The sequence below is a fragment of the Fukomys damarensis genome, unplaced genomic scaffold (assembly GCF_012274545.1).
Source record: "Fukomys damarensis isolate Sample0158 unplaced genomic scaffold, DMR_v1.0_HiC HiC_scaffold_39, whole genome shotgun sequence".
Lineage (NCBI taxonomy): Eukaryota > Metazoa > Chordata > Mammalia > Rodentia > Bathyergidae > Fukomys > Fukomys damarensis.
Window position 1 is genome coordinate 9,294,279 of NW_022900951.1, and position 25,355 is coordinate 9,319,633.

A 25,355-nucleotide genomic window follows, 5' to 3' on the forward strand; every position below is an offset into this window, starting at 1 on the left:
ACTTCCTACTTCCTAGGGTCTGCTTGTCCCAGTTTCCGCGTCCCTTCAAGAGTGAACCCCAGGCCCGTGCGTGGCCCGAAAGATTCCTCTCACGTCCAGTACTCTGGCTGTGCACTAGATCTATGAGGTCAAACGCTGTCAGTCCGGAAGGGCGACATCGGGGCGGTCACAGACCGTCGGAGATTGAGTGGACGCCGCCGGCGGGAATACCTCCGTGCACGAGCGGTGGAGGGACTTCCTAGGGTCTGCTTGTCCCAGTTTCCGCGTCCCTTCAAGAGTGAACCCCAGGCCCGTGCGTGGCCCGAAAGATTCCTCTCACGTCCAGTACTCTGGCTGTGCACTAGATCTATGAGGGGACTTTTCAAACGCTGCTTTTCAGAGACCTTTCCTCGGAGGTTCTGAGACAGCGAGGAGCCAGGGATCAGACCCGGTGCTGGGCACCGCGTTGTCCTAACGGCGAGGTTGTGCTGAGGTTGGAGAGAGTGTGAGAACTCCTGGGTGCACGTGCTGGGCTCCACAGGGCTCCTTCTCATTTGCTGCCTCCAAGCTGATGGACGTTCAGCTTCTTTGTGGTTTTGGTGCTGTGCTGTGTGCAGCAGCAAGGCCCAAGTTTGGTGTGAATTCCGCCCATTTCTCAGGTCCACAAGAAGCGATCACTTGCGCTCGGTGCAGTCAGGAGGCGGACGTTTCAAAGCTGGACGGGTCGGGGAGAGGGGTCCTTTCTCCATTCGTTTGAGTGCACGAAGTTCTTTAATTTCAAGTTGGTCTATTTTCTCTTGTTGCCCTCAAATGCCTAGTGAAGGTAACTGTACACAGTAACAGATGACTTTTTTTGTCAATGGCGAAGTTCCAGTCCAACCAACAATTTTAAGAAATGGTGCTGAACAGTTGGACAGCTGTGCGCGCGCACGCGCACACACGCACACAGACCATCGTACTTTCTCACTGTTTACAAAAATATATAACGATATAGACAGGAGATGGAAATGTAAAATCTAAAGCTAATATTTTTAGAAGGAAGCATAGAAGGAAATCTTGACCTTGGGCAAAGCAGATGTTTCTGAGTGAGTTACATTAATAATACTGATGGCAAAGGTGCTTTTTCTTGAGCAGTCAGGCTTTAAGGAAAATTCATTCAGTTCACATGACTTCTTCCAGTTGCACAGCACCTCTTATGGTCAAGTAAGTGAGGCAAAGTTGTGAATGAGCAACAGCCTGGAGAACCCGGCTGAATAATTCCACTTTGCAGCTTAGTGTGGAGTCCAGGAGGATGGCCAGGGGCTCTGGAGAAAGACAGAGCTAGGTTTAAGGGTTGCAGTACTGTGCCAATCCTGCTTGAGTTTCAGTAGCTCTAAGAACAATAGTTTTTGCTCAGAAGGTTTTTGCCACATAAGGAGAAGTTTCTGGATGAAGTGAGTTTCAGAAGCAATTTTGCCCTTCCGTGTCATCTCTGCAGCATAGTCCTTTGCTAAAGACAGGGTTAATCTAGATCAGTTAATTGCTAAGTCAATGTTGGATTTCTGCAAAAAAAGACTCTGTAGACGGTGGGACAAAACTCACTCAGACCTCCCAACTATGATTGTTTAGACATTTAAATGTAAAGAGATCTAGTTTTTCTTTTGTTTTGAGTATCTTTTATCAACCACTTGCTAATAGAAATCATGTAGTCTCCAAACACCCTCAGCATGAAGTCTGAGAGTTGCTAATATAGCTCCATTTTATGCTCTGAACACGTAGACTGTAAAGGTTAACATGGTGACTTTTTCCCATGAACTGTACAGGTGCAGAGGATGACTTTTACAAAGTCCTCTCTGTACCAGGTACTGCGCTAGCACTCTGGTTTTTACTCTGTGGTCCTAGGGATGGGAAACAGAAGGGCCAAAAGGAAATGAAAATGATTCAGTTCATGGAAAAAGCTCTTTCCTGAATCCCTCACTGAGCCAGGACCAGAAATCTGGTTTGCTCCTGGTCATCAGTGCTCCCATTGTATTTGTGAGTGCCATTTAATGAGACATAGAGCCTCCTGATTTTTACCTTCTCGTCTCTAAATCACTCCAGATGTGCAGGAAGAAGTCCGCTGCAGCTTCACAGAAATCCCTGGATGACTTCCTAAGACGCATGCATGGTGGTATCTAGAGGTCTCTCTTATAACATTGTCAATTCACCGGCTGGTGGCGTCCTTACCTGTGCTGTGGGATCCAAGGTTCTGATGACCTACTGCTATGTATGAAATCACCCCAGAACTAACCAGCTTAAAGCAATAATGGTTTATTTGGCTCACACATGTGCAGTTTGGGCAGGGCTCAGCACGGAAGGCTTGTCTCCTCTGAGGCAGCTGGGGTGGCTGCCGAGGCTGGAGGATCCATTTTGAAGATGGCACTTTTGCATGGCTGGCAGGTGGGCACTGGTTTTTGCCTGGAAGCTCAGGTAGAAACCTGAGTTCCTCTCACTGCAGATCCCATCACAGCACTGCTTGGACTCCCTTCTGGCATGGAGGCTGCCTTTCAAGAGTGAGTGCTTTAAAAGGCAGGGACGGGTAGCTGCCAGCCTACGAAGGTTTGGACTTAGAAGTTGCCACATCACCACTCTGTCACATGCTGTTAGTTAAGCCCAGCGCCCTCCCAGGTTCGACAGCAGGCAACAGAGACCCTGCTTCTTCATGAAGAAAGTGTTTAAGAATCTGTGGCCATCTTTTAATTATCACACCCACTCACTGTTGAGTCAGTCACATGCATTTGGGGGTCCAAAAACACTCCTTGGCTAAATAGCAAATGATAGTGCCTTCAGTCCACAACCTGTTCAAGCCCTGGACTACAGATCAGTTGGGTCATCTTTCTGAGTAGAACCACAACTGTGTTTGCAATAGGTATCACCACAATGTCCTCTGTCCTACCCTGGACTGCTAGTCATATAAACACAAGCTCTTAAGTGAAATGCAGAATCAGATCTTGTGGGATAAATAATCATGACTTGGAGCTGCGAGATTGTCCATAGAAGGCCACATTATCAATTTTTCACACCGTGCTGGCCACTTGCAGTTTCTGCTGTTCCCGCAGTTTACAGCTGTGTGAGTTAGAAGTCCCTCCTGGGTCAGGAAGCTGCATTCCCTTGGAAGCTCTAGGGGAGGATCCATCCCCTTGACTTTCCAACTTTTGAGGCACCCCCCATTTCTTGGCCCTTGGCCCCTCCTCTATCTTCCAAGCCAGCAACTAAGCATCTCCCTGACCCTGCTTCAGTCTTCACACCTCTTTCGCTGACCCCCTTTTCCATTTTTGAGAAGCTTTATGATTGCATTGGGCCAATTTAAGTAACCCAGGATAATTTCCTTATTTTAAGGGCAGCTGATTAACACCCTTAACTCCATCTATAAGAACACATCTCCTTCACCGTGTGATGTAACATATTCAAAGGACTTGAGTATAGATGTCTTTGGGGGCATTATTCTACTTACAGTACCATCTTAGCTTATGAACCATACAAAAAGAGATGTATGCTGTATTTTGTCAACCCTTGAGCTATAAAATATTTGACCTCAAATCACGTTCATTCTACAATTACAAGGTTCACAAAGAAGCTGTGTTCATTCCTTAGAACACAAAATAGGGGGAGGTACACATGGAATTCTTTCTGACACTTTCAGCCTGAGGTCGATGGTGTACCGTTAATATTCATTTCTGAGAGCATGCAAGAACATGATTAAAAGCTAGGTGTGGTGATGCACATTTGCTCTCCCAGCTATTTGGGAGGCTGAGGCAGGAAGGCCAGCCTTGGCAACTTAGCAATTTAGTGAGGCTCTCTCAGAGAGCATGGGGAGCGCGAGTGTTACCATTTTCATCTGTCAACTTGAAATTCATGTTTATCTTCTCAGTATTATCCTTGAAGTTGGATATAAACTTTTGTTGGTTTAGATAGTCTACTGCATGGTATCTCAAATATTGATTTGTTTTGAGATTTTCATTAATTACAATTTGCTCCTTTCATAAAATAATTTGGTTGGATATAGTTGGCTTCAGATAGCAGAAGAAGGGTAACCATGAGCCTCACTTACTGACGTGCAGTAGTTCACTTTTGGATGAATTTGCTTACAGCCAGTTTGGCTATAATGTTATACACAGATTCCTAAAAGTACCATGCTGTACAGACTGTACAATTACAAGTCACAAGGCTTATGACATTGAAGAACTTCCTCAGTGACACCTAAAAACACACATGGAACTGTAGTATAAACAATGAAGCACTTTTACATGTTTTAGATGTTCTGCAGAGTACAGAAAGATGCCCTCAACATGGCTTTTTCTGCTGAAAACTTTACTGATGGAAGTGGGGCTCCGAAGGGCTGCAGCTTCTGAGTTATTCTGAGATTGCAGAAGGGAGGTTATCTGAAATGATGAGGCGAGCTGAGCTGGGACAACAGATGTGGCTGAGTGCATCTCATTGTCCTCGTGTGATGTATGCTTGTGTTTTTCTAAGTGGCTCCATTTAGCTGGGCACAGATCGGTTTTCTGCATTCTGTCCCAAGATAGGAGTTTGTGCATAAGCAAAAGCAGACATTATGCTCAAATTGTTCCTAATCTATCAGCCATCCGAACAAGCCTGCCTGTACAGAAAAAGCATCTCAGCAGAGCTGACCACAGTCCTGATTCTTACCTGGTACTCTGGGAAGAACTTTCCCCAAGGACACAATTCTGTTTTACTTTTCTTTCCAAGAAAGGCACACACCGGGAATGAATGGTCTCGCTCTCCCTCTCTCCCTCTCTGCCTCCCTTCCTGTCTTCCTCGCCTCCTCTCTTCCTTCCGCTCTCCCTCTCTTCCTCTTTCCTTGAATACCACTGAATTCATTACCTGGAATTCCAGAAATTTTCAGATATGCAATTTTTAAAAATTGACCTCCCTACTTATTCTTTCTCAATAAACCACAGGAGGATGCTAAGCACCACAATAAGGAAGTGTGCCGGAAAAGAGTGAGATGGGACCAAGGTGAAGGGAATCCCCGGCCAGCAGCTGGGCACAGGTGGGAAGCTGGCACCAGGACAGCCAGCTCTGGGAGGGGCATCTGCGGGACAAAGAAAGCAGCACTTGAAGCCTCTGACACTCAGAGATTGAAACTGTCAAGGAGGTATTCAGGGTGATGTCTGAATGTAGTGGGCAGAAAATTTACCAGAGTAAAACGGGATTACCTGGAGGGGAAACAAAAACCTGCACGAAAGGAAAATATGAACACTGTTTTAAGATTACTATGTGGCTCATCTCTGAGCCTCATTTACACACTTACAAAGTTAGTAGTCAAAACTGGGCATGGTGGTGCACACCTGTAATCCCAGCACTCTGGAGGCTGAGGCAGGAGGGTAAAATTTAGGTTCGAGTTTAGGGAGTGACGAAGGGAGACCTTGTCCCACAGGATAAAAACATGAAAAGGACTGGGGATGTAACTCAGTGTAAAGGCCCTGGGTTCAATCCCTAGTACCACAAACACACACAAAGTAGCAGTCAGTTTTCACTTTGAGTATTGATCTGTGTTTGGATGATGGCAAGATGGGGAGGGTGTACTTGTGAGATGGGGCAGAAAGGAGTAGAACCAAATCCCCATCTTCCACAGTGAGGAGTCAGGCCATGATCCTCAGATAAAAAGTCAAGATGTAGGAAGACGTACATTAGCTAGAGACTTGAAGGTAAATATCTAAAAACCATATCAAGTGTTGCAATTGATTATCCATTATAAGCCTCACAGAATGATTTGAATTTTTAAAGCAACAGTCATGTAAAAGTTTAATATAAGCGAAGTACTAAAACAAAGTATTTTGCAGAAAAGAGCTAAAATAGCAGGCTTGCAACTCAGAAAGGCTTGCTTGCAAAGTTGGGCTTTGGCTGGTGTCTGTGAGCTTAGATTCCCCAAAGTTCCCACCATCTTTTGATAAGACTGGTTCATGGTGCCTACATTGATAACAGTTTGGGAGCGATGTGATTACGGGAGAGCCTGGCCTTTTGGCATGTGCTAGGTGTCTAGGTGATGGCCCTGATTCTTTAAGCAGTTTCCCTGGTAGCAACATTTTTCAAGTCTTATCACAGCTCGCTACTGGAGGCATTAATCTCGACTTCTGAATCTCACACCTGGTTTCCCCCAGCTTCTCCTTGTGCACTCTCCCTTTACTGATTTTCCCTGTGTCCCTTCCCCATAATAAACCTCAGCCATGCATTAGGTGCAAGTTTATGCCAAGTCTTGTGATTTTACCTGATGAGTCAGTGAACCTGGGGGTGACCTTGGAGACCCCTCCAAGAAGCAGGCATACTTTCACGTCAATCGATGGCATGTTTCTTTTCCCAGTGTGGAGATCGGTGAAAGTGTCAGAGGGGAAGATGTCTACATCATCCAGAGTGGCTGTGGAGAGATCAATGACAACCTGATGGAACTGCTCATCATGATCAATGCGTGCAAGATCGCCTCATCCTCCAGGGTGACTGCGGTGATCCCGTGCTTCCCGTATGCCCGCCAAGATAAGAAGGACAAGGTAGGAGAGGCAGGCGTGTCCTGCTCTGAGCCACCATCATTTCTGCACATGCCTCTTGCAGTAGAATATCTTTCTCTGTTAATGCTCATATGAGCAGGGGTCCTCACCTTGTCTTTTTCAGATTTGTCTCTGAGCCCACCACATTAGTATTTATAGGTCTGCAGACAAGTAAAGCGTATTTTGCAAGTATTAAATTACCATTATTGGCTTTCTCATGATGAAATTGTGTGTGTGGTGGTGGATGAAACTAAGGACACCCCCACCTCCGCACTGTGTGAGTACCCAGTCAAACTGGGGAGTGTCCTGTTCAGTTCACTCATTGTAGCAATGTCAGGGTCCTGATTGTAAGATTGCTAGAATTTTGCATGTTATTTCTAGTACACCAGGTAACATTGTTACTTATGTTGTTAGGAACTGCATTGTTCCTTGTAACTGCATGTGAATCTATAACTCTCCCCAATAACAAGTTTAATAAGAAATGCTACTGTCTGTTTTTAGCCCTTCAAGGAGAACAGAGTTCATGTCCTTGAATTATTCTTTTAGCAACATTAGCACTACAGGAGGCTCTGTGAGTCTATACAGGTTGAAGAAAATAGAATTGCTCTTAACTTTCGAGGTACATCAGAGAAGTTGATTGAGGAGACCTTGGAGGCAGATTTAATGAATTGTTAGGGCTAGCACAACAAATTCCCATAAACTGGGGAACTTAAGAGAGCAGGAATTTAATCTCACACAGGTCCAGAGGCCAGAAGTCTGAAATCCAGGTGCGGGCAGGGCTGTACCATCTGGAAGCTGTAGGGACAGCTATTCCTTCAACTCTTCTCGCTGCTGGTGGCTCCTTGGTTCTTTGGCTTGTGTCAGCCTCATTCCAGTCTCTACCTCTGTCTTCAAGTGGCCTCTTCACGTGTCATTGTGTGTCCTCTTCTGTCTTTTACAAGGATACTGTCATTGCAGTTTAGTTTTAACCTAATCTTTCATTTCTCTCTTTTTTTTTTTTTGAGACAGGATCTCACAGTATAGCCCAGGCTGGCCTGGAACTCATTATGTAGCCATTAACTTGTGACATTCCTCCTGCCTCAGCCTCCTGAATGCTGGGTTTATAGGCATGCATCAGCACTCCTGGTTTAGAATGGTTTCATCTTGATCTTTACCTTGCTTGTATCTGCAAAGAGCCTACTTCCAAATGAGGCCACATTGTGAGCCGTGGGTAGGAGTGAGTTTGGGGGCTGCCACTTGACCCACTACAGTGATCGACTCTAAGCCCAGGGGTTCATTTCGAAAACAACACAAATTTCTGAAAACAGCATACATTTGAATACATAAACCAAGGTCTTCCGGAATTTTAATCTCACCCTCTTCAAATATGGCTCCCAGTCCCTTCTTTTGATTTTTCTTAACCATTTAAACATGTAAGAACCACTATTAGCTTACAGGCAGTGCCAGAACAAGTGGCTGGCTGGATTTGACTGATGAGTCACAGTTGGCCAACTCTTGCATTAGAGTTTGAATTGGCTTTGAAGTCAGTTTTGTGTTGTCACAAAATCCCAGAGGCTGGGTAGCTCCTAAAATAAAAAAGTTTATGTGGCTCACCACACTGACAGCTTTAAGATTCAGGTAGCATAGCACTGGCATACTGGGAAGCATTGTTTTTGGCTGTGGAGGACTGGGAAGAGAACTAGCCACTTGCAGAAGGGCCAAGTGTGTGAGGAAAGAACAAAAGAGTGCAATAGTCTGGTGTCATTCTTTGATAGTCTGGGCAACAGCCCTCTTGCAGGGACTAAGCCACTCAGAGACCAGCTTCTGGCCCTTCTGAGGGTGGCACCCTTGACCTCCCTGTTTTCCACTAGGCCCACTTCTAATGTCACCACATGGAGATCAAGTTTCTAGCACATGGACCATATTGTATGTGTGTGTGTGTGTGTGTGACTTTGTGATTTAAACTTGAGCTTGTAGGCAGCTGAAATTTTCAGTCACATATGTTGCTATGAAACCATGTCCCCCTACTTAGTATTTATCCAGCTTTTTGTATTGTTTAACTAGATTAAAGTTTTCTGCATTATTCTTAGCTGCTGAATGCCATTGTTTAAATTGTGTTCCACCAGTGTGGTGTGCCTTAGCGCTTCCTCCTGTCTGGGTCTTTCCACAGGATTGCTTAGCAACTCCATCTTTGTCCTGTCATAAAGGAGTTCATTTTCTGCCACTTTCTCTTCCATGTGGCAGGAGGCTTAGTAAATTCCCACACTGTGATTATTTTTCAATCAAGTTCTTTAATTTTCAGTAGGTTTTGCATTTTGTGTTTGGCCCTGAGCTATTCAATACACTGTATCTTCTCCAGTAAATCATTCCTTTGTCAGGCCCCGCTCCCACCGCTGAGTGATTTCTAACCCCCAGTTCCTTTGTTACAAATAGCAGATACAGATATTGAGGTGTCTGCATTTTTTTGTTGACACATATCTGATTTGAACCAACCTCTTTTTCCAAGGTTGTGTTTTCAAATTTTGTTTCTTATTTTTATTCACAATAAAGTCTTTGTAGTGGAGAAACCAGCACAGTCTCTCCCCTGCCTCTTACATTTCAGGAGCTATGATGGTCCCTGATCTCTGTCTCCAAGCCACCGTGCTGAGAAGAAGAGCCCTGTAGACTTCTGCAAACCCTGATGGCTTTAACTGCTGTGTGGAATTGCACTTTCTGACTAGCTGTTCCCCAGTTTTCCTATTGTTACACATTTAGATTTATTTTGCATTTTGGGTCAATTTGAACACACATTCTGTGACTTCCCTGAACTTAACTGAATAGAAAAGATAAGACCTTCTTTATCCTCAGCTGGGGCATGTGGTGTACTCTGGTAATCCCAGCACTCAGGGTGCTGAGGAGAATCCCTGGGAGTTTCAGGCCAGCCTGGGCTACACAGAGACAAGGGTGGGGACACAGTTGAGAAGCAGTGTGTGTAGTACTTAGGAATCCTGGTGGCTTATTGGTGGGAAACACAAATAGAAAGGAAGGACTCAGAGTACAGTGGATTCACTTCCTAGCACTCTTGTAACAAATGACCACACTGTGTGGCTTAAAATAGGAAACTGAGGCAGGAGGCTCAAAAGTTCAAGCTAGCCTTGAAAACTTAGCAACTTAGTGAGACCCTATCTCAACATTTAAAAAAAATAAAAAGGGCTGGGGATACAGCTCAGTACAAAGGCCTGGGGTTTAATCCCTGGTACTACGAAAAAAAGTATTTTAAGGACAGCTCAATCCTTGAAATAGTATTAACAATCACATTGTTTAGCATCTAATACAACACTACAGAGAGTGAAAGGGGGCTCTATTACTAAGTAATGTGCCAGGAAACAAGTGTTCACGCACTGTCCAAGGCAAGTCTGGTGGAAAGCCCTCTCTGTCTATAGCTCCAGAAAACCTTGCAGGTACATGACTGAGCAACTTTCTCTGAAAGGAGCCATGTGTGAAATTGGGGATCTTTGGGTCTGGTACAGCAGCCCATATATTGTCCTGGCATCATTATTTGGACACATCTGTGTAGTTAGTGTGACTTATAGTAAGGAGAGCATTATTCTTTCTTCAAACTTGTTGAAAGGAGAATTCTTAGTTATCCATCATCTGATGTATGCTTTTGTACTTTTTTTTTAAAGTTTCTGACAACTTTTCTATTTAGTTCTCCTCTTCATTCAAGTGGCTCAGGTTTCATCTAGAAAATTGCCCAGGTGATTGCAACATGGATTTAGGAAGTGCTTGAGAAAAATGGCCCTACTTGGCTTGATGTGCACACCTGTAATCTCAGCACTTGGAGGCTGAGACAGGAAGATGGCTAGAAGTTTGAGGCCAGCCTGGGCCCCAGTCCCAAAAAAACAAAAAAGAAGAAGGAGAGAGAAATGACTTGAGCCTGTTGGCACATTTCATTTCTCCCCACCACCACCACCACCGGGGATCGAACTCGGGTCCCTGCAATTGCAAGGCAGGCATTGGAACCACTGAGCTAAATCCCCCGCCCTATCCACATTTCATTTCTTAGCCAAGTGCCACCATGTGCCAGTGTGAGCAAACAGTGAGGAGAGCAGGCAAGATTTGGGACAGAGAGTTCACTTCTGCCTTTTTGCTTCCTGTAGGCAGATAGAGGGCTGTGTGGTGTTTGAGTGTTACAGCCAGCCATGGGCTACACTTGTGTTGGCTACAGAAGGAGTCCTCCCAGGTTTTCTGTTGCCATTTTCCCATCCCATAGGACTGTCCTGCCTATGACATCTCATGACACAATGAAATTCTGTGTAATCACTCTACTCAGAAGTACCTGCAAAGAAACCCAGGAAAATCTAGAGCCTTTTTGCTCTCTTTAAAGCCTGTTCCCATTTTTTACTCGTGCTTGATGTTCTTTTAGGCAAGCCCTGTACAAATGTTATTTTGGGTTTTGTGTGTATGCACAAGAACCCAGGGATAGGTTCTAACAGTGAAGCAATGGTTTCATACATGTTAACATATCAATACAATGTAATAGTAATGTGGAAAAGTGATGATGAGATAATATTACTTGTAAAAGACATGGTACAAAGTGTTTTGAGCTTGGGGGTGGCAACATTGGAATGAAATGGGCTCAGGTTTGAATTACAACACTATGTTTACTCGGTCCTTTGTAAAGAAAAAGTTACTTAAACTCTGCAAATTCAGTTTCCTCATCTGCACATTATGGACAGCATGAGCCGCTATTTATAGCTGCTAGTACCTAGCCTATAATCCACAGTTGACCAACTTTCTCTGAAAAGATCCATGTGTGAAATTGGAGATCCCTGGGTCTGTTACGGCAGCCCAACTTCTGCCGTCTTAGTGTGAAAGCAGCCATGGCCAATATTGTAAACGAACAGGTGTGACTGTGCTCCAATAAAATTTTATTTGTGTGTCCTGAAATGTGAATTTTACATAATCTTCAACTGTCTGAAAACACTGTTCTTCTTTTGATTGCTTTTCGGGGACTCATAAATATAAGAACCACTCTGAGACCTTAGGCTGGACAGAAACAGGCCGCAGGCAGGTTTGGCCCTCGGCTGTAGTTTGCTGGCTCCTGCCATACGTACACAGTCAATAACAGCTTGTTTCCTTATCTGGTGAAAACAGTAGGTTGTGGGCAAGACAGAGAATAATTACTTCTGGGGGCAGGGGAGTGACAAAGGACTTACAGCTTGTTTTCTGTTTGTTTTCTGTTTTACAAAATCATTTTGAAGGTCGTGTTCCTTTCAAATGATAAAATATTGTTTCTTTCTAGTTTTTAACTGATGTAAATCTCTGCAATCTTGTAGTTTTGCAAAAGCTTTTCAAAGTTACTTTTGTGGCAGGGTGGTGTTTGATACACTGAATATGATCTGGAATATCCTGAGAAAGTCTTTGTCATTATTGGGCTGACTTGCAAAACTTGGAACTACATATATTTTTTATTAGAGAAGTCGAAAGTTTTATTTCAGCTACTCTATCTCAACCTTACCTTTGTTTAAATGCAGTACTAATTTTTCTCTGTCTAGACTATAAGTCATCTTGTGAGTCACTCTTCCTGTAGGATTCAGTTGGGTGTCCAGCTAAACTCTGAGACTTAGGACCAAAACCAAATTTGTAAAAAAAGTCTGAAGAAGGAAATCAAAAAGTCTGAATTCAAAAATTACCTCCGTGGTTCAGAGTCCAGAAGTAAGAAATGCTTGTTACCACTCTCTTTTGCCTGTGTCTTAGTCCATTCGTGCTGCTATTACAGAGTATCTGAGGCGGGTAATTTTTGAAGAACAGAAAATTTTTTTCTCGGTTCTGGAATCTGGTAGTCCAAGGCCGAGGCACCAATATGTGGGGTTTAGGGAGGAACTCTGTGTCCTTCCATTGGAGAAGGTAGAAGGACAGAAGTGCAGAATGGAGTTCAAAACCTCTTCGCCCATAGCCTCACTCCCATTAACTAGGGAAGAGCCCTCCCAGCCTCATAACCTCTGCAAGACCACACTTAACACAATCACATTGCCAACTTCTGAATTTGGGAGGAGACACATACAAACCTAACAACCACTTATAAAATTCTAGGAAGAGCACATAGTTGATTAACATTGTGAATCAGATTTTATTATAAAGCAGTCGTAGTGACCAGTTTGTTCTTTGTATTATACTGGAATTTTCTTAGATGAAAGAATGCTTAGCTTACTATCAGTGAGGTTAATGACTAAGCCTTAGAAATTTGATATTATGGAGATTCTACTATGAACTATTTACTAGAATACTATTATGTGCAGGGCATGAGCTATATGCAGCAAAGGGTGAGCTATCCAAAAACAATTATTTGCCCTGTGAACAAGGACATTCCTTTCTTCAGCAGGCATCACGAAGAGGGTCCAAATGGTAGGAGCCAAATGCTCAAGTGATGCTATGTCACTTTAGAAGGGAGGGAGTATGTGTGGAGTCCTTGGAAAGCCTTATGAATGGGTGACTACAGACCTGGAGGACTAAACTCATTGGGCCAACAGAGATGGGTTGGATGGGGACCAGGTGCCATGTGGTATACAGGCAAGGCCACTGCGCTCTCTAGAAGAGGCAGCCAGACCCACTCCACACTGTAGAGAGCGGCCCAGGAGTACAGGTGAGGGACAGGGACAGTTCTCGGTAGACTGCAGCCACATTGGCCAGAGAACTTTAGTTTGAAAGCTAAGAAAATCAGGTTTATTCCAATGGCAACATGAATAAATGGTATGGGGGAATTAAACAGTGAAAACATAAGTTAAGATTCATATGTCATAAAGAAGATTGAAGAAGTATTTTTAAAAAGGTAAAAGGAAAGCAAAAAGATATTGATCCATAGTCTCGTTTTCTAGAAACAGCTGTTAACATTTTATTTCCTCTCATTTATGTTTGTGTTTTCTCTCATTTTTTCCTATTATATATATATATATATATATGCACACAGACTTTAATTATAAAATATTTTTAAGAAATGCAATGACGTGTCAGAGAATATGGCAATAATCCTATAACATTTTGATATAATTCTTTGCTCTGTGTAAGTGAATATATTGTGTCTGATATACAGTGTGTGCGTGTGTTAATGGGATCATTTACTTGTCATTATTTTGAATGCCACCTTTCTTTAAGCTTGTATTTTCTTGAGTACTTGTGTAGGAATAGTGCTATTCATAGACAGTGGCTGAAGGGCTGGGGACTTAGCTCAGCGGTTCAGTGGCCTGCCTTGCAAGCGCAAGGACCTGAGTTCAATCCCCGGTACCAAAAAAATAAAAATTAAAATTAAAAAAAGTCAAGTGCATGCACATAGACAGTGGCTAAATTCTTCCTAGTTCCTGTCCGTATAGTCTAATCATGTCAGTATAGTTTCCTGGATCTTTTGATGTAGAGTTTTATTGTTCATAATTTGTAACATGGGAACTAAAGCTATAAAGAAGTTAGGAAACATTAAGATGAACACAATATCAGTAAATGATCAGTAAACGCATCTCTTTCTCTAAATATTAAATTATCCATCACCAGAAAATGTTCTTTCTTCCACCTGGTTTTTGTTTAATTTGTAACAAGGGCAGCTTCCAACTGTCAGTACAGGAAAGCATCTTGAAGCGCTGGACTGCGTGCCATTGCTAGCTGCACGAGGGTCTCTTGGCTTTGGCCATGTCCCACGTACTGCTGTCCCTCTAAAATGCTTTCCTCTGGCCTTTGCGGCCTTGCCTTGAAAGTGATCTCGTCAGTGGGGCTTCTAACAACCATCCTGCTTAGACTCTGTGGCCTCCCTGTCATTATCTCTCTTTTCTATACCTCTTCTGTTACCTCGAGGCATTTATCCCAGCCTGAATGATGCAAACTGTGACATTCCATGTTAAACTGCGTGCTGCTCTGACATTTGTTCTCTATAGCCGGTGTCAAGCACATTGCTTCACGGTAGTATATGGAAACAGTATCTGGGGAACAAAATAGAGTGAATATATCTTTTGCTATCACAACACGGGTCATTTTCCTCATTACACTTTGTTGATGCCATCTGTGACGTGGCTTTCTCAGCTATTGCTCTGTGTTTTCCTGCTGTCAAATCCATGTCTTTGTTTCTTAGAGCCGTGCTCCGATTTCTGCGAAACTTGTGGCCAACATGCTCTCGGTGGCCGGGGCCGATCACATCATCACCATGGATCTGCATGCCTCTCAGATACAGGTACCAGCATTTCCTCCCTGCCAGTGGTTAGGTTCTAACTCTAAGTAACCGTAGTACCTCGGTTCACGAATTTAATTCATTCCGTGATTCTGGGGAAGAAGGCTGCAGTTGTCCTCATGCAGGGGGAACAGCTGAGGCCATGTTCATCACCTGATGTGGAGTTCTCTAACGGAAGCAAAATTTTTCCAAATGTCAAACTGAATTGTTCACAAACAGAAGTGTTTGAGAACCTCTGAACGGAGGTATTAGTGTAAATCATTACAGAAGGAGAGAGCATTCCTTGTGTTTCAGTTTGTGTATGGCTCCTCACTTGGAGTTTCTTTGGCATAATAACTCAATGTTGATATATTTTGTTTCTGTCACTGCTTGCCTCTTACCAGTTTTGGAAGAGTGAACAGCTTCTTGGAAGTACACATGGTGTAATTCCACCTCAACTTCTGGAAAACCACGGGAATGACACAATTGTAACATACATGTGCTAACCTCTTCATACCTTAGCTCCTGCACCTCTAAAACAGGCCAAATGACACAGTATCTGTTTTGTGATATAAAATGAATGTAAACTACTCAGTTTAGGAGTTAAAAAAAACATCAGCCAGGCCATTTGTAGTGGCACATGTCTGTAATCTTAGCTGAGAGAAGCTGAGACAGGAAGATCTCCGTGAGTTTGAAGCCAGCCTGGGTTACCTAGTGAGTTCAAGGCCATCCTGAATTACATAGTGAAACTCCGTCTCCAAAAAATTAAAAATATCCAGGGATTTAGCTCAGTGGTGCTGCCGCCTGCCTCGCAAGCTCAAGGTCCCGAGTTCGATCCCAGGCACCAAAAATAAATAAATAAATGTCCCTTTGCCTCCTTGCAAAAGGCCATCCCAAGCAATTGAATACATTTTAAAGGTGGCTGCCTTGAAATATCTGCCTTTTGATTTTGTTAAAATTAACAAAGGAGAGTCTGTTGGAAGGTTTCTTTTGAATATAAAATTAAAATGTTATTGGGGCCAAGGATTTAGCTCAGTGGTTCCACCACCTGCCTCGCCAGCACAAGGTCCCAAGTTTGATCCCCAGTACAAAAAAAATATGTTATTTAATGGAAGCAGTCATCTCTTCAAAGAAACAAACTCTGCAGTGTAACACTCCCTTGTTCTGTAGGGATTCTTTGATATTCCGGTGGATAACCTATACGCGGAGCCTGCTGTTCTGCAGTGGATTCGGGAGAACATCACCGAGTGGAAGAACTGTATCATTGTTTCACCTGATGCAGGAGGAGCCAAAAGGTACCATGCAGGCTGCTTGGGGAAATTTCTCTCATTGCCAATTGTTTTTTCCTGTCTGCATTTCTCCATGCATTAGATAAGAAAGTAGGTTTCATCATCATCATCATCATTATTAGCAGTGCTAGGGATGGAACCCAGGGCTTCATACATATGCAGGGAAAACACTCTTGCCCTGAGCACCTCCAGCCCTGAGAAGCATGTTTCAAATTACTTAACATTTTATTTTGCAAATGAGCAAGTAAGTAGACCATAGACTTCATTCACTTCCAAGGCAGAAACCACTCATCTTTGTCAACATTTCATCACTCGTGAAAGTAAACACACACACACACACACACACACACACACACACACAATCTGTCTATATTTGTTTTCAGCAAAAAAAAAGATTTTTAACATTTTCTGATTATCAAAGTAATGAATTTTTTGTTGTTTGGCTTTTTCTTTTACTTTTTTTTTCTGAGACAGGGTTTTTCAGGCTCACCTTGAACTTACACATGGTCCAAACTGACCTCGAACTCGCAGAGATCTTCCTGCCTCAGTTTCCTGAGTGCTGGGATTTACAGGCATGTGCTGCCATGCCTGGAAAAATGTAATAAACTTACTTGGAAAATAAGGCTTTTAATTAACAACACAGTTGAACTAGTTCTTCTTATTCCAAACACTTGGAAACGATCACCAACAAGGAATGAAATTTTATAAAAGAAATGTCTATATGTAGAACTCTAAGAAACAGAAATATCTGAAGCCAAGAAATAAAAAAAGGGCTGAAAGCTGTGTTCTGGTGGCCTGGGGCGTGGGGTATCACATCTAAGAAGAGACTGGTGTTTCTGAACACCTACACAAGAGCCTCCATAAAGAAGGGAGCTGAAAGCCAGACCACTAGCTTGCAGTCCAGGCCTTTGGACAGGGAAGAAAATAGATCCTGAGCCTGGGCCATGGGCAGATGTCCAGAGGAATATACGGGGAGTAGGAATCCCTAGCGTGAGAATGGGTGACCCCCCCCCTCAGCCGCAGAGCCACTTACAGGGGGAGACTTTCACACCCCACTTGCTCAGTGAGCTCTCCCTGCTTGTGTGACCCAGTGTCTGATGATCCCAAGTGAGCAATTCAAGACGATAGAGTCCTCCTGGCCCTAGGGTGAGCTGACAGTAGGACACCTTGGGGTGCTCTACCAAACTGTCGAAAGAACAAGTTTCAAAGAAGACAAAAGTGTGAAAAGAGCGGGAAGCCAGCCAGGCCTGGTGGTGCACGCCTCTGTTCCCAGCACTCTGGGAAACTGAGGCAGAAGATTGCAAGTTTGAGTTCCGCCTGGGCAATTTAAGGAGTTGTTTTAAAGTAACATTGTTTGAAGGGGGTTGGGAATGTAGCTCAGTGTGAAGGCCCTGGGTTCAATCTCGAGTATCAAAAAAGAGAGAAAGAGGGGAGTGTGGGACACGTGCTACTGAAAGGCCCGCAGTGATGTGCAGCGCAGTGGCGTGAGAAAGCGGTCCTGAGTAGCAAGTCTAATCAGCTTTGCAGAGGACTCGGGGAGTTAGTGAGCCAGTCAGGCACAGGGTGTTCAGAATCAAGGCTGAGAAGAATAAAAGAAAGCTGATCTGATAACATAGCGTTCACTGCAAGCTCAGGCTGCTGACTCAGGAATCTTGGCAGCTGCAGTCTGGGAAGGAAAAAAAAAAAACGTAGAATCTGCAAAGAAAAAGGTGGCCCAGAGTTGTACTGTCCAGGTAGGGGCCACAGCAGGGAAGGGAGTGCTAGGAGACACCTCTGCCACCAGCCCATCAGTGGTGGCTGGTTTGTGCGTGCTAATAATGCCCAGAAGTCAAAGGGACCGTGAAGCTTCAGGTGATTGTTAAATGCAGGACCTGGGGGTGCAGCTCAGCAGAAGAGAAGAGCGCTCACTCGCCTAGTGAGCCCTGAGTTCCATCCCCAGCAATGCAAAACACAACAGCCAAAAGCAAGCCTGCCCCTGGTTTGGAGCCCTCATTTAGCTGCAGCCCAGTTGGCGACGTGCGGTCACACTTAAAAGCTTAGGAGTGGCCCAGATAGCGGGCAGTCATAATGCTCTGCAGTGCATTGTAGGCCCAGATTCTCAGAAGAGCCCATTCCTTCTGATCTCAGCTGCCCTCCAACGGCTGCTTAGGTTGCCAGCACAGAAGAGGAGGAAGAAGTGGGCCATGCAGCTGGTGGTGGGCCTCTGCCAGCTGCAGGAAGTGGCCATGGACAGGAAGGAGACACAAGTATGTGAAAGACGGCAGCAGTTCGCTTGCAAAGAGCCCCCATTCGAGCAGCGATGGGGTGGAAAGCAGCAAGGCGTGATAGGACCCTTTCCAGTGTGGGATGGGCACAGGAATGCCCTTGGCGAGCACATCAAGGTTAATTCATGCCGTGTTGTCAGCTGCTTAAGAATGTGCGCAACTTCACAGACTTGTTTCTACTGGAAATGCTTGTGGTTGACATGGAAACTTACTTCAGTCACGTGGTGGAATCTACATTCAAACAGAACAAATCTCCTGGCTCGAGGTGAAGAAGTAGGCTAGGGGGTCCAGGAGTGCATGACGACCCTGGTTTGTACTAATAGCTTCATTGTGTTGCAATTCAAATACCTCCACTTCGCTCACTTAAAGTGTACAGTTCAGTGGTTTGCAGTATAGTCACAGACTTGTGCTGCCCTCACCACTAATCCAGAACATTGTTATTGCACCGAGAGGAGACCTTGTTCCCATTAGCGGTTGCTCCCCGTGCCCCCTACCCCCAATCTCAGTCTTCTGTGGCGATGGAACTGTGTTTATGGAACTTTTCACATTCGGTGATCATACAGTGAAGGGCCTTTGTGTCTGTCATATTTCTTTGTTTTTAACCAGCAGATGTAACTTTGGTAGCTAATAAGCCCAAACAGATTTCACAGACCCTTTTCCTTTCCTTTCTCAACCCTGTTTTTATGCATATAACAAAAAGTATCATGCTTGTTCTTAGCAAAAAGTGAAATAGTGCTAAAAGTGACTCACCTGTTTGCTTTTTTAAGCACTGCTGTTCTTTCCAGTGTCACAATGATGTTAGTCAAACACATATCCCCCTATTTCTTACACGCAAATGGTAACGTGCTATGCACATTTCTTTCTTGCACTTTTAAGAAAAGCTGTTGGCTAAATTTGAGTGGTAAGTCTGTGGCTGTGTAGCAGGTGTGCCTGAATGCTTTGTACACTGACTAATACTCCCACATATGCAGAGATCGTAATTCCTACGATCAGTCCCCTGTTGCGCACTTGTAGGTGCTGCAGCTTGTACAGTCCCACAGCAATATACCGCTTTGCCAGTTTGCGCAAATGTACAAGTGGGACACGTTCCTAGAAGTGGAATTGCCAAATCAAAGGCACAAGACAGTTTAGTTCTGATAGACAGGGCCAAAAGCTAGTCCCCTCCAAAAGAACAGATGAGGTGTCTCTCCATCACATGTGGCTCAGGGATGACTTTCACACGCTTGCTCACACTGTAGATTATCGGACAGTTTTGCGTATCAGGCCAGGGAAGTGACCCAATGCATCTTCCTGTGAATGTAGGTCGCTGTGGAGAAGGGAAAATGCTCCTTCCGGTATTGTGACTTTCCACGAGTGGCCTAGTCCCACTTTTTGCCTATTGCTCTATTAGCTGCAGGCTGTTCGTAAGATTGTCAAGAATTCTGCATCAACAGGCAACCACAGCTCCCATGTGTTGCAAATATTTTCCCCCAGTTTCTCATTTCTTCCCTCTTTTTGTATTTTTATTCTCTGTAGGACTTTTCAAACCTTTTATATAGTCATATATCTCTTCAAAGATGGCTTCAGCATTAATGAAGCACTCATCTTTAAAATTTTTCTTAAATGAGTTGTATATACTTGTTTCCCTTTTTTTCTTTTAATGTTCCAATTTTTCTTCCATCCACAATTTAATTTTGCATGAAGAGTGAAATTAGAATTTGACTCTTCCTTCCCCCAACCCTACTAGATATCTGCTTGTTCTGAAGCTGTATTAAATAACCCACTTTTTCCCTATGGTTTTGAGACAAAGTCTTATTATATCCTAAGTTCCGCTGCCTGTTGGCTAACCCCCACTTTCAAAATAGGCAGACTAGCCTGGCCAGGTAAAGTGCCATATTCGAAGTGCTGTTTGGTTCAGTCATCAAAGCAAACCCACTTTAGCCATCCGATTTCCTCCCGGGAAGGACCACATTTGGGGCATACATTTCAGAAGCTTTGCCTCCTCCTCCCCTTTTTTGGCCCCAAAGTGCCTCCTACACGGCATGGCCAGCCTCATACTCTGGAATGGGCTCTTCTCCACATAACTGTCTCCTCCCAACTGCCTTGAAAATGACGTGGGACCCATGCCCTTGACAGTAGCTGTGGCTTCTTAACTTAATGCAAAAAGCCCTGTTTCCCCAAAGAAAAACTATGTATCTATCTGACAAATCAGAGTGTGTTTTTTATATTTTCTATTATTTTTACATGTATATGTTTGCAGTACACGATGTTTACATTAACCTTATGAAGTACGTATATGTACTTGACATATCTTGATTCTTTCTATTCCCCTTCCCCTCCCCACCTCTCTCCCACCCTCCATGTCGAGATCCCCCTCCCCATTTTCATTACTATTGTTATAAGTTCTTAAAGTTCATGCCTGTGACATGCAATGTGTACATTCATTGTGGGTACTTAGTATATGTACGTGGCATTTCTTAAATCTTTTTCTATCCCTTTCCCCTCCCTCATTCCCCTATCCTTGGTCCCCATTCTGTTTGCAGATTTACCTTTCTGTTTCCTTCTATCAATCTTTTATCTTGCTCTTTATTTGTGCTCTAGATTACTGAAATGAAAGAAACCATACTGTGTGTAAGCTTGTGTGTCTGATATATCTCATGGAACATTATTTTTCAGGGTGTATCCATTTTCCTACAAATGTCTCAAATTTAGCCTTCTTTATAGCCAAGTAATACTCCATTGTGTAAAGATACCATGTTTTCTTTATCCATTCTTCTATTGATGGACATATAGGCCACTTGAAAAATTTAGCTACTGTGAATTGTGCTGCTATAAACATGGGTAGGCATGTATCACTGTGATATGATATCTTTAGTTCTGTGGTGAAGATACTTAGAAGGGGACTAGCTGGGTCAAATGGAATTTTCACTTTTAGTTTTTTGAGAAATCTCCATACTGATTTCCATAATGGTTGTACTAGTTTATATGTTTTAGGAAAAACCTTTGAGGCTTGACTCATTGCAGGTAAAACTTAAGATTGCCACAGGAGGTCACTCTTGGGTAATCTTTGAAACTTGACTGAGTTGCCAGCTCCGAAAAATGTAAACCTATGAAAGAAACACCCACCACTGTTGAGATAGTGAATATCCACCTAAAAGTGTCTGGGAAGTGGGCAAAAGTAGACAATTCAGAGTTAACCTTTTTTTCTGGTTATACAATCTTTGGACGTGCTCTACAAAAAATTTGAAAACTTAGAAAGAAGAAAACTTTATCTGCTTTGTACCTCTACCAGTAATACTACTAAGAGTCATTTGGTGTATACATAGGAAAGAATGTGAATATGTGAAATATATATCCAGAAAAAAAAAATCAGAGACACAGCAAGGGAGCGAGAGGTGTTATTTTTTAAATCTTTTCTGCCTGAGATTTCACTGTGATTTGTTGTCTTGACATTACTTCTTTAAGAATATGTATTTTGTCTCTATTATATACATGAAAAATAGGAAGGAACTATCTGTAGCTTTCTCCAGATGCAATAATATTCTAGCGACCTAGGGGGCTTTCTGTAGAGATCTTTTCCTTCATCCTCTGCCTCCGGCATCGCCCTTGGGTACCTGATGTGGCTGCAGCCCCTCATGTAGATCAGAGGTCCCACGTCCCCCACTCCCAACAACCACACAGCTCATCTTCTTTCCCACTCAACCTCAGTGCCTTCCCAGCCATGTGTTGGAAACAAGTGGCCGGCAGAGAGGAGAAAGCAGGTTGTGCATGGAATTTGTGGGCTTCAAATGTCAGCCACAAATGGTGGTGCTACCCAGTACCACACTCAGGAGCCCTTCCTGTTCCTGACCAAATAAACAGAGAGACAAAAATTAACACATATGTACATTTGGTGTAAGGTGTCCAGGTATTTTTTCTTGGGAAAATCTGTCTCAGTTAAGAGAAATGAGCGTCCCTTAACTGGAATTTAAATGGCTTATCTCCCATTAAATTGGCACATAAATAATAGTATATATTGGAAGGGGTTATATGGCAAAATCTTTGTCTGGCTCCAAATCACATTTTTTTCTCTCAATTTTAAAATCCGTAAGTAAGGAAGCTATTGGTAGATAGACAACTTTATTCTTTTTTTATTTCTTCACCTTCAAATTTCCCTTAATTCTTTTTTTTAATTAATTTTATTGGTACATTTTAGGTATGCAGTGGTAGATAGACAACTTTAGAAATAAAGGAAGTCTGCTCGGGCCACTGTCATTTTGGTTCCTGCCTTAAGGTTGATTTTTTAAAGAGAGGAGTGATAGAACTTTATCGGGATAACACATCATTTCACTTCCAAAGACATTTGAAAATCTAAAATTGGTGTCATGGCTAATTCTTTTATTTCACTGGAAAGTTTGTTCCCTTTGCTGTTGCACAGTTATGAACATTTGAATTTAAAATCATCTTATTGCCTTAAAGCTGTTACCTAGTGTAATATTTGCTTCTTTTCCACAGATTAGGCACTACTGTGGTTTTATATAATCACCATTTATTAAGAGTTTTCCACATATTGATCAATATTTTTGCTTACCTTTTTCTCCCACATCTCAATGTATCTAATGTACCATTTTGCTTTTGCTGAAGTTACAGTCTTAAATTTTATGTTAGAAATGGATTTTTCACTTGTATAGTTTGACTGAAAATATCTTTATGTTGAAAAAAGGCAGTTTCCTAGCCTGACTTCCATGGTGGGAGTTAAAAATGCGGCTCTCAGTGTGATAACTATTCCTTTCTAGGTGACCTGGCTGTATCCTTTGCCTTTTTGTTTTGCTTTTTATTTCTTGATCCTTTGTAGTTTTATTACAATTCCTTAGAGAGTTCATTGGCTTAGAGGATTGGCATCTTCCATTGCTTTTGGAAAGTTCTTAGTCATTATCTCTGAGTATTGTCTCTTCTTTCTTTTTTTCCTCTGTCTAGAGCTCCAGCTACTCATGGTGCCTTGTCACTCTGCTGTTCATGTCTCCTCTCTTTTTATTCAGAGTTTCCCTTTCTATGTTGTCTCTTGGGCTGCATTCTGAGCAATTTCATGTCCATCTTCCACATCATGCATTCCCTCTAGGGATATTTTCAATGTATTGCCTGTTCTGTTTTTGATTTCAATAAAATTTAAATATATTCTCCATTTTGCAAAAGTACTTTAGAGTTCTTTCTCCAGTCTTGATTGGGCATTCTTTAGCATCCTTTTATTCTTTGTTTGGTTTTTGGTTTTTTGTTTGTTTGTTTGTTTTTTGAGACAGGGTCTAACTATGTAGTTGAGGCTGACCTGGAACTCACTATGTAGCCCAGGCTGATCTCAAACTCACAGTGAACCTCCTGCCTCAGCCTCTCGAGTGCTGGGATTACAGGCGTGCGCCACCACGCCCCGCCTAGCATCCTTTTATTCTTATCCAAGCTTCAGTTTTGTTTCTTTGAAACATAAGACCATCACTTTACTTTCCTTTTCATCTTCATGGCAGTCCCCTCTGCTCTTATGATTTGGTTACTGTTGCTTCTGGTGGCTCTCAGTTTTGGTGCCTTGCTTCCTTGGATGGTCTGTGACTCTTCTGTGAATCCCTCAGTTTTTCTCAGAATTTCATCATTATAATCCTTTGGAGAAGACTTGCATTTATTGACACTGGCTACCTTGGAGAAATACCTCAGGTAGTCACTCTCGAGTCAACTATCCACTTGATAATTTTTTTATCATACACATAATGGATACATGGATAAGCAGCACTGAGGAGAGCGAGATGTGGTTGTGAGCTCTCTGGAAAGAACACACTCAGCATCGGGTTCCTGACCCACCTAGGCAGCACATTCACTATTCACTCTTCTGAAGGAAGAAGTCCAGCGCTCCTGTGTCACACAAGGGTTTCCTACAGATCCTGAGTTTCAGCTGGGCCCTTGCGCTCACATCTGTGTGTGTCCCTGTCGGCAAAACAGAGGCTCAAGATTGCAAGGGCTCCTTACCACCCCTCAGGGCAAGCCTTAGCTAGTTGCTGAGTAAGCCTCCGGTGTTTGCCAGCTTCTCAGAATAATCTATTTTTGCATCGTCTGCAACTACTCCTTTTCCAGATCGGTGTGTTTTAAACTACTCCCCTCATGCTCGCTTCGGCAGCACATATACTAAACTAGTCCCCTTGTTACACGGTCATCTAGCATTGCACTTGTCCCCCATCGGGAAGGATAACCGGGCTGCCTAGTCTGCCTGCGTGCCCTAATGCATGGCCCAAATGCCATCTAGAAGTGGAGAGGGGTCTATAGGGAATAAAGGTGGTGCCCTTCAGCCTTATGTTAACATCTTGTTCTTGAGAAAGCAACAACCCTACTATCTCTAAGGTAAAGAGCATTAAGGCTTGGAAGAGGTTGCTGCCTTCTTTGGTCCGATTGAAAAGAGAGTAGTTTGAAGCTGTCAGAATACTAGCTGAAAATGTTCTCTGTAGAGCTGTGCGTGTCCCAACAACTCCACTCACAGGTGTGTGCTCAAAAGACTTGTAGAAAAGGCCATGGGCTCCTGTGTACCAATGTTCCCAGCCGCACAATTCACCAGAGCCAAATGGCAGAAACCACCTAAGTGTTCATCAGGGGATGGATGGATTAAACAAAATGTGTACATCCACGCAATGGGATGTTACTGAAGTTGTGATAGAAAGATGAGCACTTGTCATGACCTGGGGAGAGAGGACTGGGGAGTGACTGCTCCATGGGTGTGGGGCTTCCTTTTGGCATAGTGAAATGCTCTGGAACTGGGGAGAGGGGAAGTTGTGCGAATATACTCAATGCCACTGAGTTGTGTCCTTTAAAATGGTTAAAAAATAAATCCCATATTATAGATATTTTTCCACAACTGTAAAAACTGTTGGCTATGTCAATAGTCCTCGGAAATGGGGAAGGGTAGCCTGGAGTATTTAGTCCCCTTCGTGCTTCGCTCTCAGCCCCAGAAATTGAGTCCTTTCTGAACTGCACACTCTGGCTGGCTGTGGTGGCTCACACCTGTAATCCCAGCACTCGGGAAGCTGAGGCAGGAGGACTGCCAGTTGGAGCCCCGGCCTGAATAACTTAGCAATTTAGTGATACTCTACCTCCAAATAAAGAATTTAATAATGGGCTGAGACTGTAGCTCATTGCAAAGGCCCTGAGTTCAATCCCCAGT

At 43.4% G+C, this 25,355-nt stretch overlaps 1 protein-coding gene across 1 annotated transcript in view; it reads left to right on the plus strand.

Annotated features, from left to right (window-relative positions):
• The window catches only part of Prps2 (phosphoribosyl pyrophosphate synthetase 2), a 33,953-nt gene that overhangs the window by 1,868 nt on the left and 6,730 nt on the right, over positions 1-25,355 (plus strand). The window contains exons 2-4 of the mRNA XM_010613973.1: positions 6,323-6,506; positions 14,578-14,676; positions 15,823-15,947. Coding sequence (XP_010612275.1) covers positions 6,323-6,506; positions 14,578-14,676; positions 15,823-15,947 — 408 coding nt within the window. The remainder of the gene's footprint in view (positions 1-6,322; positions 6,507-14,577; positions 14,677-15,822; positions 15,948-25,355) is intronic.